This window comes from Kryptolebias marmoratus, linkage group LG15, assembly GCF_001649575.2.
Source record: "Kryptolebias marmoratus isolate JLee-2015 linkage group LG15, ASM164957v2, whole genome shotgun sequence".
Taxonomy (NCBI): domain Eukaryota; kingdom Metazoa; phylum Chordata; class Actinopteri; order Cyprinodontiformes; family Rivulidae; genus Kryptolebias; species Kryptolebias marmoratus.
The window spans coordinates 18,562,390-18,577,176 of record NC_051444.1 but is presented as its reverse complement, the minus strand read 5'-3'; the positions used below and the strand labels follow the sequence as shown (position 1 = coordinate 18,577,176).

General features: G+C 42.7%; 1 protein-coding gene across 1 annotated transcript; it reads right to left on the bottom strand.

Moving 5' to 3' along the window:
- Nucleotides 1–1,360: 1,360 nt before the first annotated feature.
- Nucleotides 1,361–7,257, bottom strand: LOC108241584 (COUP transcription factor 2-like). The gene is made up of 3 exons (XM_017425856.3): nt 5,780–7,257; nt 4,411–4,935; nt 1,361–2,976 (listed from the first exon to the last, which is right to left on the bottom strand). Exons 1-3 carry the CDS (start codon nt 6,294–6,296, stop codon nt 2,702–2,704), a joined length of 1,317 nt encoding a protein of 438 aa, XP_017281345.1. The 5' UTR covers nt 6,297–7,257; the 3' UTR covers nt 1,361–2,701.
- Nucleotides 7,258–14,787: the final 7,530 nt, after the last annotated feature.

Sequence of the window (14,787 nt, the reverse complement as noted above, 5' to 3'; positions counted from 1 at the left end):
TGTGACTGGCTGCGGACGATCAGAGCTCCGAGCTGATTGGATGAAAGTAAAACGCGCTCCCATTGGTCCCCGCTCCTCCAAGGGCAGCAGAGCTCCTCTCCTCGGTCTGAGGCTGGATGGACTCCTGAAGGTTTTTTTTCCTCTCCCCCGCCGACCTGTGTGGGAAAAACGCGCCATTGTTTCATGTCGGCCCCCTTTGGCCCTGAGCGCCCAGGGCCCGCGGAGGAGCCGGCCTCATCCTCCTCCGGGGGTAAACTGGAGTGACAGAGTTCTCGGGGGCCCCTCATTAGCTCCCTGTCCACTAAGAAGCAGAGAAGCTGCTCTAATCCTCCCTGTCTTTTTCGATCAGAAGAAGCAGACATGACTCTGGCTGCATTCTGCTTTTTCTCCTCTCCGCCTTCAGATGCAGCAGAGCCACGAGCAGAGGCGTTAACTCGGTGATAAGTTGAATTAAAAATAGCAAATAAACATGTTCAGACGCCTTGCTTCAGTTGTGTCTTTTGTTTTGCTTCGCTGTAAATAGCCACTAAGAGGCAAAACATTGCTCTGGATGAGATAAACCTCAATGCAAAATGGAAGTGTAGCTCTATTTAAAACTAAAATCTTCAAAACCAACCCCTGATTTTGTGTGTATGATCACGCCCGGAGGGTCTACATGGAGCACCACCCTGTAGGGTTTGTAAAGTGATATTAGTTTGATTAAAGTCTCCCATCAGGGACAATCCTGCAGACAGACCGTCAGAGAGGGGCTCCGGACCCTCACACAGTACAGAAAAACTCACTCACAGCTAAAACACACACTTCAGCAGGCTTCCTACACCCTTCCTGTTTGAAAATATCATGATTTCCCACATTTCCTCCTTCATTTTGCAACCCCAAGTAAAAAAAACATTGACTGTCTACGTACAGACCGATAACAGGAAGTGATGCTCCTGGAAAAAAATATAAAATCCTGTTTGTCCTGAGATTAAGGTCTTCAACGCTAAGAGGTTCATTCTGGTTCTGATTCGGGGAAATAAATGAACTTGTATAGACATATAATATTTATGCACCACATATTAAAGGTTTTGTGAGGTTTATAAAGGTTTTTACAGTGTAATAATAATAAAAAACTATGTCCCTAATACTAAGCAGACATTTCTTTATATTTTCCCTTTCAAAGGCTGGTTTAAAACTTGTGCACAAATCTGAAAAGCACTCTGCTGTTTCAGATGTTTATTTATTTATTTTTTTTTTAGAAAGGAAGTAAAGTGTGGGAACACAAATGCTTTCCTCTCGTCCTGTTCTCCTCACTTTTTAAGACCTTCAAAAACACCAAAACGCCGCCGCTTTCATCAGGCAAAATAAAGCAAAAATACACTTTGTTGTTTTTATAAATCTTGAGTTATAATTTAATACGGTACCAATATGTTAACTTTCACAGTACATCAGAGTGTCCAGAAACAATAAAAAAAAGAAAAGGAGTAAAGACAAATAAACACTCACACACACACACACACACACACACCCTCAGTCACATGAAGAGCGTTCGTCGTCACTCGATCCTGTTAGGAAACTGCAGGTACTCGTCCGACCCGGTCCAAAGTCCTGGAAATGTAGAATTATTAGAAGGTTTTGGTGTTCAGTCTGAGGTTAACCTCCTGACGATGCTGCTTTGGAGAAAATATCTGCCACGCGAAACAGGATTTGAGCTTTAAATCCTCCAAAAAATAGAAAAATAATCAAACAACATTTGTCACTCAAAGCCTCTAAATTTAGGCGAGTCATTTAAAAAAACAAAAACGTCAGACTGTAAAATTAAAAAAAAAAAAGCAGCTTGAATTCTCTTTAAAAGGGAAACAGTTTCAGTTATTCAAACACTCCGGCCAGGATGTGTCAGCTGGTTTATTGAAGAGGAAACTTTCCCACAGATAATTTAAATAAAGAAACGAAAGCGTTTAAACGGTAGCCTTAATGTTGAGAAACTGAAGTTTTTGTCGGGGAGGGGGCTGTTTCAGGTTTCAGCACACCTCCTGGTAAATGTTTCAGATTTTTTATTTTTTTAGTCCAGAGTGCTATTTTTTGGGAAGAAGGTATGAAAACAACGACGACAACACAGAAACGAAACAAAAGGAAACGGACCAAAACAAGAGGCTCCCTGCAGTTCTTCTCATTAACCAGGAAAAACAAACCCCCCAAAAAAAGGTAAAACCTTTTTTTTCCTTTATAAAAAAAATAAAAGGATGCAAAACTTAAATTACAAACACGATAAATATACACACAGGTCCAATAAATATCGCTTGTTATTTCAAAACCCATAAACTGTCCATAGACTGTGAGAGGTCATCACGATAAAAAAAAAAAGAAAAAGAAACGTAATTTATTGTCATAAAATCTGGTTTCTTTTACAGGTAGAAACCCTGCAGTTTGGGGGGGTCAGATCATTTCATGTCATGTAAAGCGAGTTCATTTATTCGGGAACTTCCTTGATTAAGGCAGATCGCTCCTCTGATATCAAGAAAGCAGTAAAATTACAGGAAATCTTTACCTTTTAATAATCTCATTCCGGTGGCCGAACTTGACTCGCTCGGATTTTCAAGGATTTTCAGTGGTTTTTACATGAAAAAAACAAAAACAACAAAAAAAACCAAATCCCTTGGATGAAGACGTGGGACCTGTTCGGGGCCTCGGTCATATCGGCGGAGCGCTGGTGCGTTTTCCTCTACTGAATGGGCATGTAAGGCCAGCTGAAGCTACTCCCGGACAGCAGCATGTCCCTTATCAGCGTCTCGATGGGCGTCTTACCCACCAGGCGCACGAAGAAAAGCTGCTCTATGACGGAGGAGGAGACGGTGCGCAGAGAGGGCAGGCGGAGCAGCAGCTTCCCAAACCTGTTGGGCTGGTTGGGGTACTGGCTCCGGACGTACTCCTCCAGAGCGCACTGGGACTTCTCCTGGAGGCTTTCCACGTGGGCCACGTCCGACAGACCGCAGGCGTCTGCAGAGGGAGGGGGGTGGGAGAAGAAGACCAGCCGCTCAAGAAACTGCTTTGCTCGTTCGGAGCAAAATCAGCACAGAGTAAAGACAAAATCATAAACATCTTTTCCACCACTCTCTGGCTAAGTGTTTGTTGCTGGATTTACACTGTTATCTATCCTATTTTACAGGAAACAGTAAAAAACGCTAATAAACCTGACAGTATCCACTGATCAGGCACAGTCAGGAAGTGTGAAATGAACATTAAATAAATTAAATGCCCGCAAGATCGAGCTTGTGCTGATTGCAGTCGGATGCGAACGTCTTAAAAGGACGAGAAATTAAAATAAAACGTACTCCGCAGAACAGAGCGGTGCCCGCTGCGACGTGTTAAACCTGAGCAAGGCCCTCTGTTTGCACTGCGGCGCCGCAGGCCGCCAGGCAGCAGGGGTTACACAGAGGCTACTGTGTCCCACTTTAAAGACACGTGCTCAGATGTGCTCATGGGGACTAAAATAGACCCACATAGAAGACTGTCTTTTTGTTTTTTTTTTCCACCCAACTGCTGCTCATCCTTTTGATCCAGCTCGCCATCTAGTACCTCCTGACTTTGTTCTCGCTGTTGAAACAGGCTGTGAAGTCGGTGGAGCTGATAGAGTTTAAAACCAAAATCTATGTGAGGAATGACTGCGAGAGTTATATTGTTATAAAGAAATAACAAGCGTGAGGCTAAAATGAACAAAAAGGACTTGTCAGGGGCAGAAACTAGCCTGGTTTTGATGTGAAGCAACACAAAAGAAAATGTCAAATCTGGCTTTTGTTTGCAAAAACATTTAATCAGATTTATATTTTAGAAGCTGTGTTAAACGCACTTATTAAGCCTGGGAAAGCTGACCATATTAACAATAAAGTAATATATCTTTTATTATATCTTTTAAATAAAAACTGGTTCATAGAAATTCAGTCTAAATTTCAAACAGCACCATAAAGGCTTTTACTGTTTATAGCAAAAATAAACAGTAGGGAAACACAAGGCACATATTATTATTATTTCTCCCATTTTCCTTTGTTTATATTACGCTCCTGGACTTTAGTGTTCTAAAAATAATCATTTTTAGTTTTTTGCATTAGTGTTCATTGAATTATTTTTACAAAATCATCATTTAAAAATAAATTAAAATTGTTTCTTTGTTACAAAAATAACCATTTGCTGTCATACATGTTGGTATATATTTTAATAAATGTGCAGGCCATGATTATTATATTTAAATATGTATTTACTTTTTATTTATCAACTAGAGAGCTCAGATGTTTTCATGCATTTAACCTGGAGCTAGACTTTTATTTTGGTGGGTTTTTCCTATTTATCGTGGCTGCCTATTTCTAAACAATAATAATAATAAAAGTAAATGATACTGATTGTGTAATTATTCTTGTTTTTAATGCATTAGTTTACCTGTGGTGAAGAGCACGATGGCCTTGATGCAGCTGTACTCCGCGGAGTCCACCTGCAGCACCTTCAGCTTCTCCACCTGCTCCTGGAAGACCCGGATGTGGTCCATGAAGGCCACCACCCGGTCGGCGGACATCGGGGACGCGTGCAGGCCCGCGGCGGCCAGCAGCGGGGCCACGTGCACCGGCATGGAGCACTGCGCCGCGTTCAGCACGAACAGTTCGCTCCAGGTGAGGCGCAGCAGGGCCACCTGGTCCGGCACCTGCAGGTCCGGGAACAGCGGGATGTTGCGGGCCCACTCCACGGCGCTGAAGAGCATGCGGGCCGCCAGCTCGCAGATGTTCTCGATGCCCATGATGTTGTTGCTCTGCAGGCACTGGGAGCCGAACCTGGAGGTCGGGTAGGGCTCGGCCCGGAGCAGCAGGGAGATGTACCCGGACAGGTAGGAGTGACACTGCAGCGGGTCCCCGTTCGTCAGGGCGAACTGGCCGTGGTACGACTGCGTGGCTATCCTGCCTCTTTGGACAGCTTAAAGAAAAACAAGAGAGGTGTCATAACATTTTTTAAAGCGGCCGAATTTCCACTTTTAGACTTAGCTTTGACGTAAAACAAACACCTCTTAAAAAACACAATAATGAAGCAAAAATAGACAATTTCTCAAACCTTAAACTGCATTTAAAACCAAGCTTTCTCTTCTGAAACTAGCTTAATTTCAGCTAAAATAATTTCCCACTAAAGGAATTGTTTTAGCTACATTTTATTTGTTGTGAAACCCCCGCTTAAAACGCTGTCCAAATTCTAAATATATAAACAAAACTCCAAATTCACACAATATTTAACAACCATTAGCTTGTTTGGTTAATGCTACACTAAGCTAGCTGGGCCTCAACACAATAGCCTAAATGTTAACAAACACACACGCATGCACACAGAGTCTAAATGCCCACAAAAAAACTGTAAAAACAAATCATGCAGGTTTAGCAAGAAATATTAAAATTAAACTAAATAATAATAATGTTTCACCTCGTTGACCCTCGTAGCATCGGTAATAAACACGATGCTACGCGATGCTAACTGGAACAACTATTATCTCCATCCGAGCTGCGCTTAGTGTGGGGTATTTACGAAGCAATTAAGTGTTTTGTAAATATATTTAGAAATATATTTGTCCGGGTAGTTTGACTGTTTTCATAGCCGAGGTTAAGAAATAACAAAAACAAAAAGGCTGCAGTCTGCAAACCTGGCACATAAACAATAGCTGTTGGCAAACGTCGCGTGCGCGTAATTTCGGATTATTATCGCCAATAAAAAAATGACAAACGCAAGGCCTAATGGGAAACTGAGTCCCGAGCCGCGCGGCGCCTCGGCGTACCTTCCCTCCTCATGCCGACTTTGAGGCATTTCTTCAGGCGGCAGTATTGGCACTGGTTGCGGTGGTGCTGGTCCACGGGGCAGTTCCGGTTGGCCCTGCAGGTGTAGGACAGGTTCCTCCTGACGCTGCGCTTGAAGAAACTCTTACATCCCTCGCACGTGAACTGTCCGTAGTGCTTCCCGCTGGATTTGTCCCCGCACACGATGCACTCGATCTGCTGGCTTTGCTGCTTGTCCATGGAGGACGAGGAGGACGACGAGGAGGAGGAGGTGGTGCTGTTGTTGTTGGCGGCGGCGGCGGTGGTCGCGGCGGAGGAGCCGGACGGATTGGGCTGCGGTGCCGCTCCTCCTCCTCCTCCTACTCCTACTCCTCCTCCTGCTCCTGTCTGGGGTATTTCCAGAGAGGGTGCCGAGTTCATGTGTCCCGCCAGCTCTCCGGACAGAGACAGCGGTGCCACCTGGGACACCGGGGTGTCCCCCACCATCCCCTCCGTGTTTCTCCACGCGACCATAGCCATCCCGACCGTCTCCAAAAGTTTGCGCACCCAACTTTCCCCCCCTTTTCGCCCACCAACCCACCCCCCTCTCCTCGCCTCTCTCTCCTGCTGGATAATTAACGCGCGCGGCTTGTCGGCATTAATCTCTCGCGCACATTTGGTGAAGCATTATTCAGCAAAATGAAACTGATCTCAGAGCTCATTAGGTAAAATGATTTAACTTAAATGAGGAACGGACAGTCTCTCTCTGGGGGGGAGGGTAGAAATCCGGCTTCATTCAGACGAGTGATGCGCCTTTATCATCCACAGAGAGGAGGATTAAAAAACAACAACACCAGAGCCGAAATCCGCGGGGAGAAGCAGGGTTATTCCAGAGAAAAAATAAAAACAAATAAAAAATAAATTAAAAAAAAAACAGTGTCTGATCCCTCCTGGTGTCTCTGCACGTCCGGCTTCGATCAACAGAAAAGCCGCGCGAGCAGATCCTCCACCACCCGACCAGGCTTTCCGGGCGCTCCCTGCTCTCCCGATCGGTCAGAAGTTACACGAGAAAGACGGCAGAGGAGGAGGAGGAGAGAGAAGGAGATGAAGGAGGTGGAGGGTGAGACGAGGGAGGGGGGGCTTGATGGATGGGGATTTGGATGATGCTTTGCTGAGTGAAGGAAAGTGATGCGTCCGCGCGTCACCGGACCGGGTGACGTCGCGCTTTGGGCGGAGTTGAGGAGAGAGGCTGATCTGATCTGGGAGCAGCAGCTGCGCCCTCGCGCGCGCGCCCGTGCGCGTGTGTTGTATGTGTCACAATTTGCATAATGATGCGAGTGTGTGTTGGTTCGGCTCCTTCTTGCCTGAGAGATTTGCTGTCTCCCTCATGTAACAGAGAAATGCTTTTTAGGGAGAGTCTGGATTGTCTGGTTTTTTTTCACTCTCTCTCTCTTCTCCATACCTCAGTCTGCAGGACACTGGAGGACAGTTTGAGACCACAACTGCACAGTTATCTGATGCCACCTAGTGTCATCAGCTAATTACACAGAAAGGAAGCCAACATTCTGACATGAACACAGATTTAACCAAACATAATTCTCCTGTTTGAGTCCTTTTCAGGCTTCATTCCCCTCTTTCCTCTCTGTTGCAGTCATCTGACATTTATTAGGAAACAGAAAAATCACCTCAGCACATGTAAAAATGTGGATACCATGTAAATGTAAATTATTAGATTTTCAGGTTGACTTTCATCCTGTGAAACACCAATTGATTCCTTGTGAAAAACACTGAAATTCTAATTTATGTATGTCTGTGTTTATTCCACTACCTTTGAAATTATTATTATAAATTAAAAACCTAACATTATTCAAAGGAATGTATATTCCTGTGTCGGGGATGACTCAGATACTACCATGCCAGTTTTTACCTCAGTATCTATGAAATTGGCTGAGATTTATCCATTTTGGGGCTTGCTGAGGCCTCTTAGTTGTGGCGGCCATCTTGAATGGGGTTCGCTTCATAAGGTCATCAGTTGTAGATGTACACCCAGAGAGAGTTTTATTAAAATCTGTCCACTGGTTCACAAGATATTTTGCTGAAATTAAAACAAATGAACACAGACACTCCAACGTGGGCAAAAACACCATCACCTTTCACTTTTGGCTGCGGTAGATAATAATATAATTTAGGACTGGGCAAAATATGAAAATACCAAACTGCTGAGTTATATTTAGCTTAATGTGATTCTGGAGATGAAGCATCATTCTTTCAAAGTACAACGCGTTACGTGTTGATGTTGAAGAGCAGTGTCTTTCACCTCAGTGTAAAATCTCCCATAGCCTTGTCGTGGCTGTAACAGCTGTAGCATATGATTCCCATCATTTTCATTCCCATCAAAAAGGATTTCTCGTTCCCTCTATGGATCAGAGCACTGCCGTCTTGGAAGACACTGATTCAGTCAGATTTGATCATAAGGAGAAGACAATCACTCGGGACAACTCGTGCTTATATTCAGTTAGTTAAATATGGCGCGTGTTCAGGGGATTTTACACCACATGGAGTGACGTTTCACACGATGCGGTGCTCGGTCCAGTCTTGGCGTTTTGTTGGTGAAATAGAATCATGTGATCTCAGTGTTGGCCTTTTAATAGATGTCAGAGTAAGATCTTTGCACGACCATTTCTCTGCTGACTCACGAGTCCCCGGGCTCCTCTGTGCTCTTCGCTGCAGTCATCCTGCTACTTACTCACACTCACGATGAGCTTTGCTCTGCTTACTAAAATATCTCCAAGCTGACATCCAATACTAGTTAGGATCTGAAAGTGAAGCGTTCACCACACTGGATGAAGGGAAGCCATTATTCTATTGTTTATTTCACTGAGCTGTCCTTTCCCACCAGGAACATTGTAAATTCATTTATGAAGCACATTTAAAACAATGTAAATTAGACCAAAGTTTTGTACAATTCACTGAAATTAAACCAACTGCAACAAAATTCACCAAGTGTTTTAGTAGTGTTATATATATTTTGTGTATTTGAACCAGCTGTGGATGAGACAGGGTTGGCTGATCTAAACCAATGTTCGATTGATTTTAGTAATCTCAACAAGAATGGTTAAAAATCCTACTAAGGGTGAAAAAAAGATTACAGGAAATCAACAGCCAGCTGGTTTAGAAAAGATAAATAACTTTAAAAGTACATATTTATTTATGGTTTTATATCATCTGTCCAACAAAAAGATACAATTAATTTTTAGTTTTATTTTCAATGGCAGATAAATTTGCAACTCATTCATTATTTAATGGGCTCTGTGCTCTCCTGGTGTAAAGTGGAACAGGACCGGGCCCAGGATGGACCCCTGAGGAACTCCACACGCAGCAGGCCTGCAGCTGAAGGACAGTGATTTACCTGGACTGAGAAACTCATGTTTGTTAAATGTTACTCAGATGTCAGAGAGTGGTAAGCAGAGTAATTACAGACAGTTTGAGACCTGCTGTGTTTGTACAGGTTCGGCAATACTGCATGCACAAAATACTAGGTCAGAGACATGAATTTAGTACAAAAAACAAAAAAAAACGAGTTTTCTCATCAGTTTATGTATTGTTTTTCTTCCCTGATGGTCTGGACATTTTCCAACATGACACTGTCACAATTCATCGGGATCAAATAGTGAAAGAGTGGTTCATGGAGCGTCAGACATCATTCTAACAGGATGGATCGGCCACCACAGAATCTAGACTGTTTTACTCCATTGAGAAACTTTAAATTGCGATAAAGATGACTTTTCACACGGGTTTGACTCTTCCATCATGAACACAAGGTTTTAGTAAGAACATTTGAACTCTGGATGGAAATGTGGCTTGACGTTGCACAATCTTACCAAAACAATACCGCGAAGAATCCATGTTGTTCTCAGTTCTAAAGGTGGTCCAGAAACGTGTATTTGTTTGGCCAGGCAGTCGTCTTGCAGTTGCTTTTATCGGCCCTCTTGAAACAAACATCAGTATTCCTGGGATCAGAGTAAACGTGTGTACATGTAAGCTCATTACAGTCGTGACGGGGTATGACATATGGGACTGTGAGTGTGTGGAGTCTGAGATTAGAACAGGTGAACACTAAAGTGTAAATAAAAGGCTCACTTATTGACACACAGGATCTAAACTATAGTAAATGTAAAACTCACCTTGTAGTACGTGGATGTTGGCATGGGCGATACATGGTTGTAAATATAAACACTGATTATATTATTTATGAAGTCTAATACATGTAAATATTCAGATATCTGAGTCACAGTAGTACATATGTAGATGGCTGCTCCACAATATGTGTCTGTTTGTCTCTTTCCTGTCCTCCCTAATCCCAGGATGGCTGAGGCAGATGGCCGCCCATCCTGGTTCTTGTTCTGCTGGAGGTTTCTTCTTGTTTAAAGGGAGTCATTCCTTTCCACTGTCACCTTCATTTTTAGTCAGGATGTGTGGTTGCACCAAAGTGAATCTCTGCTGGCTTCCTTAGAAAGACAACTTATACTAATTGGCATTTTTTCAATAAACTGAATGGAAAGTGTTATATTATACCTGTATTGAAGTGACTGTGACTGGATTTGATCTGGTTTTGAGTTTGGATTTGTGGTTTGGACTTGTTCTTTTTGTATGACTTTTGTTGTGAAATGGCGTTATATAAATAAACTGATTTGAACTGAATGGTGGTCTGTGTTTGTCATTAGAGGTGTAACTCTTAAACCACCATAAAATATGTAAGAAAAGAAAATATAGAACAACTTATAAACAATCCAAGGTTATCTGTTTGCTTTAGAAAATAGCAGATCAATGAATCATAGTTCACACAGTCCTGAAGAAATTAAATCCGTTACCAGGTGAGAAAATATGGTAAAATATTAGATTTATTAAACATAACAACAACAAAAAAACAACAAAAAAGCATCATTGTAACATTTTTTTATAAATGTGTTTGAATTTTTCCCTAATTAAACCATAACATTTTTAGTTCAAAGGTAAGATCAGATCTTGGGTATTTACTGTATAAAATAGTGTTTTTTTCTTTGTGACGACCTCACCTGTTATCAAACAGGATCAGTGTGATGATTCTGTACAGATGTCCCTCTGAAATCAAGCGGTTCACTGAGGTGGGAAATGATGCAGACAATGAGACAATGGGTTTATAGATCTGTCTCCACTTTAAGGGAAGAGGGCCACCGTTTTAATAAACAAAGGTCATTTGACCCTTGTGTTGTGCCACTTAAACCCACCGACAGCCTGTGTTTATCTAACTTTTATCTTATTGGAGAAAGGAGGGATTTTATAGACGTACAAATAAAAACAGAATTACTTCAGTTTAGACAATGGATTTGTATTAACATCATTCTTAAAGCAAATGATGTCTGTTAGTAAATCTGTGAGCACTGATTAACCAAACTGAGGGAACGGCTGCAGATCTGTGTGCGTGGTTTCCTGAACTTAGAGGCCAGATTATTCTTCATAGATCTCAAGTGCATGCTGGGAAGAATATACACACAAATCAACATTTCTAATGAACTTTTTTAATTGTGTCTTAATAAAAATGTTTTAGAGGACATTTCTCCAAATAAGGTTCAGTAAACAGTTCAATAATTTAAAAAGAAAATGTTCTTGGATGTACCAGAGTAACTCCAGCATTAGAAACAAATTATTTTTTTTCTAAATTCTTTCACCAGGATTTATAGATGCAATAAAATATTTTGTTTTGTTTTGTTTTTTCTCCTGTTTGAACGCTGGACTCCGAGGCTTCTTGCTGCTAACCCTGACGGCCACTGAAACCAAACGGGAATATTTCAGGCTATTATCCAGGGTCACATCCCGGTCAGACAGGAACAAAAGTTTGTCACTTGGATTAGCTCGGTCCATCCACTGCTTCACCTGTGCCAGCTCACCTTTAATTAACCCTGCACAGCTAACCTATGTCCCCCCCTCAGAGCTGCCGCAGCGTTCTCCGTGAGGCCGATTTCATGCTCGAGAGGCATGTTGTGCTACAGGTCAGTGTGCAATAACAACGCACCGCCAATGGTCTTTCAGGTTATGAACAGATTCGTCGTGGTGAAATGTCGGGATCCTCACTAGGACTTGTACAAAGTCCTACTTAACCTTTAACCTCATTCAGGCTAGAACTCATTATGTGGCACAGGATTAACCCACATAGCTTAGTAAATGATCCAAATACATACAGCTCAGCTCTGCATTCAGTCTCTACATGGAAATAACCAACAGTTTAGTAAATCCAATGCATTTCAACATTGACATTGACCTTATAAAGCAACGTCTACAAATTATTTTTCTCTTTTTCAACAAAGTATGCTTCAGTATATAAAATGTTGTCTTTTAGTACCCACAACAATTTGCAACCTTACCTTGGGAAAGTGGCTGAGGAAGAAAACCGCTAACAGTATGTTTGTTTTTGTAAGTATTTGTATTAGTTTTATTGCTGTTATTTCAAATTACTGCAATAAACCTCCCGTGCAGCAAGTTCACTGGAGCTAGTCGAGTAATTTACTGCAGATAACTTCAATTTGCAGGCTTAAAAAGTTGATGAAAAAATTCAAACCTCCAATATTTTGTGCAATAAATCATCATGATAAACAAAACCTACAAACCTGTAGTTTCAACATCTCTGCTATGCATGTTATTTCTGCAGCTGGGAGCCAAATCAGAGTTGCAGAAATTCTTGAGTGTCGTTTATGTACCACGGTCTGTGAGCAGCAGTGATCCTCCCAGGACAGAACCTGAGGAGGGTTTAAAGTCTTTAGGAAGTTTCCTTGTCACTGATCCGTGGTTGGTGCTGGAAGGTGATGCATGGGAGCCGTACATTAGATCAGACGGATGTGTTAAGGCCAGGAAGGACGTCGGCAGTTGAAGGCTTTGTGAATGACGCAGAAACTCCAAAAAACAGGTGAAACTCAAAAGTGCGACTTGTTCAAGGTCAGATGGCAAATCTGACTTTAATTCAGAGAGACTGTTCTTCTGCATCTGCCTGCACTGAAGGAGAAGTAACGTGAAGCAGGTTGCATGTGCAGTCCTTTAGAACAGGCATTATGCATGCAAAACTGGGTACACTGTTTTTCTTTGGCATTTAAATGAGGGAATGGTGAGATTTTGTTACCACTTTCCTCTGCACCACCCACTTAACACATTTGTGCTTGTACATGATGACAGCGCAAACACAACACAAAAAACACAAATACTCCCCTTTACTTTTCCGCCAGAGTGTCATCCTGAGAAAATCTACTTCTCCTGTCCTTCACAGCAGCACGGTCCCTCATCCTGAAAGCTGTCCGGTGCTGTGATTGATCATTGTGTTTGTATCTATTCATAGAGGCCAGATTCATCATTCCAATTTGTCAAGTTTCAGGAGTGCTGGGTTAATTATGTGCAGGAGAGGGGCAGAAAAAAAGAGGACAGACTCTGTTTAGGCTCATCTGAGGTTTTCCTGCCTCACCTTGTTTCCAAACGAGCAGCCAAAGCTTCTCTGGGCTGCAGGAGCCGCTTGGCACCATGGGTAATTAGCGTGATGAATGCCTTAGCAGAACAAATAGTGGCAGTCGGCTGTCTCGCTCATCGTGTGGCTGTGCTGTCATAGCTCCGGGGCCGCAGGCTCATCAGGGAAATGGATGATTGTGCAACAGGACCATCCCTCAACCAACAGCGCCACCACAGAGCGGAAAACAGAGTTCTGCAGGTATTTTGTTTTTATGAAAAAACACCGCGTAACCAGCTGTCTAGAAGGGGTCTGCACTTGTTATGGATGTCAAAGACATGTTTGCAGGTTACCAGCTGCTAATATCAGACGAGTCTTATATGCAACTTTAAGTGTTTTTAAATGTAGCAAGAAATTCTTACAAAATTTTCAATATTTGCAAAAATCTCTCCACCATCAATTTCACAGTCTCCGAGGACTGCATTTAGATATGCAAAAATCCTGATACTAATCCTCTGTGGGATTCGTTTTCATGCCTGAGCTGTAGAGCTGTCCGTGCAGAAATGATGGATCACGTTATTAGATTAGAGAAGAGTAAGGACAACCAGCAGCTGGATTTGCAATTCACAGCCTATTTTGAATATGGACCTTTTCTGTGTGGAAGGAGTAGACATAATTGGGCCTTTGTCACTGAGTTGCAGAGGTTTTTCTATTTTTTTTTGCAATAAATCAGGTCACTTGTCTAAACCACGTCACAAGACAAGGCATCATCAGAATGAGCCATTTGCATACTGGCGTTTGGAAAGTCCATGTATCTTAATTTTTCCAAGGAATAAAGAGCCAAAGGTTGTTTTGTCTCCCAGATGAGATAAGGGCAAAGGCAGCTGTAAAGGTCTGGCTCTTTGTGCGACCATTTGAAAACCAGCTGATGGCTCGTACTTACTATGTGCCTTGACTTTTCAACCCACTTTGTCGGTGAATAATATGTTGCATGTTTGGTGCAAGTCGGGTGAACTGTTTGGATAGCAGCCAGACTGAAGGTCACCGGAGCATGAGAGACAGACAAGGTTGTGGAAAGGTTATTTCTAGGTTCAGGAGGTGAGACTTTGGGGATGTGGACACGTCAGTTCAGCAGAGTCTTTGGGTCAATGTGAAGACAAGTGGAAGACACATTTCTTTGTCAGCCCACAGAAAGCCCGCACGGGTTAAGGCTTTTGTCATGAAGTCCCAAGTCATTGAGTCAATAGCCAAGGAACATGACACAACCTCTAACAGTCACTTGGCATCAAGCAGAACAGGGAATGGCATGCTTTCCATTCCACTGCACCGTGGCCCAGGCAAAGACCCCCATCTGCACTTGAGAAACAGGAGAGCTTTCATGTCCGGCTCTCGCATAAAAAAAAACGACGCAGCAGCTCAGACCAGGAAACATTCATTGCTCCCTCAAAGCAGGTTTTACATGATGAGTCACCTGTCAATCCATAACCCCGGCTATTATCTCCACTGGCTATGGAGGCATGGTGGTGGGGATGAGGGGCTAACGACCAGAGGGCTCACATGAGAGAA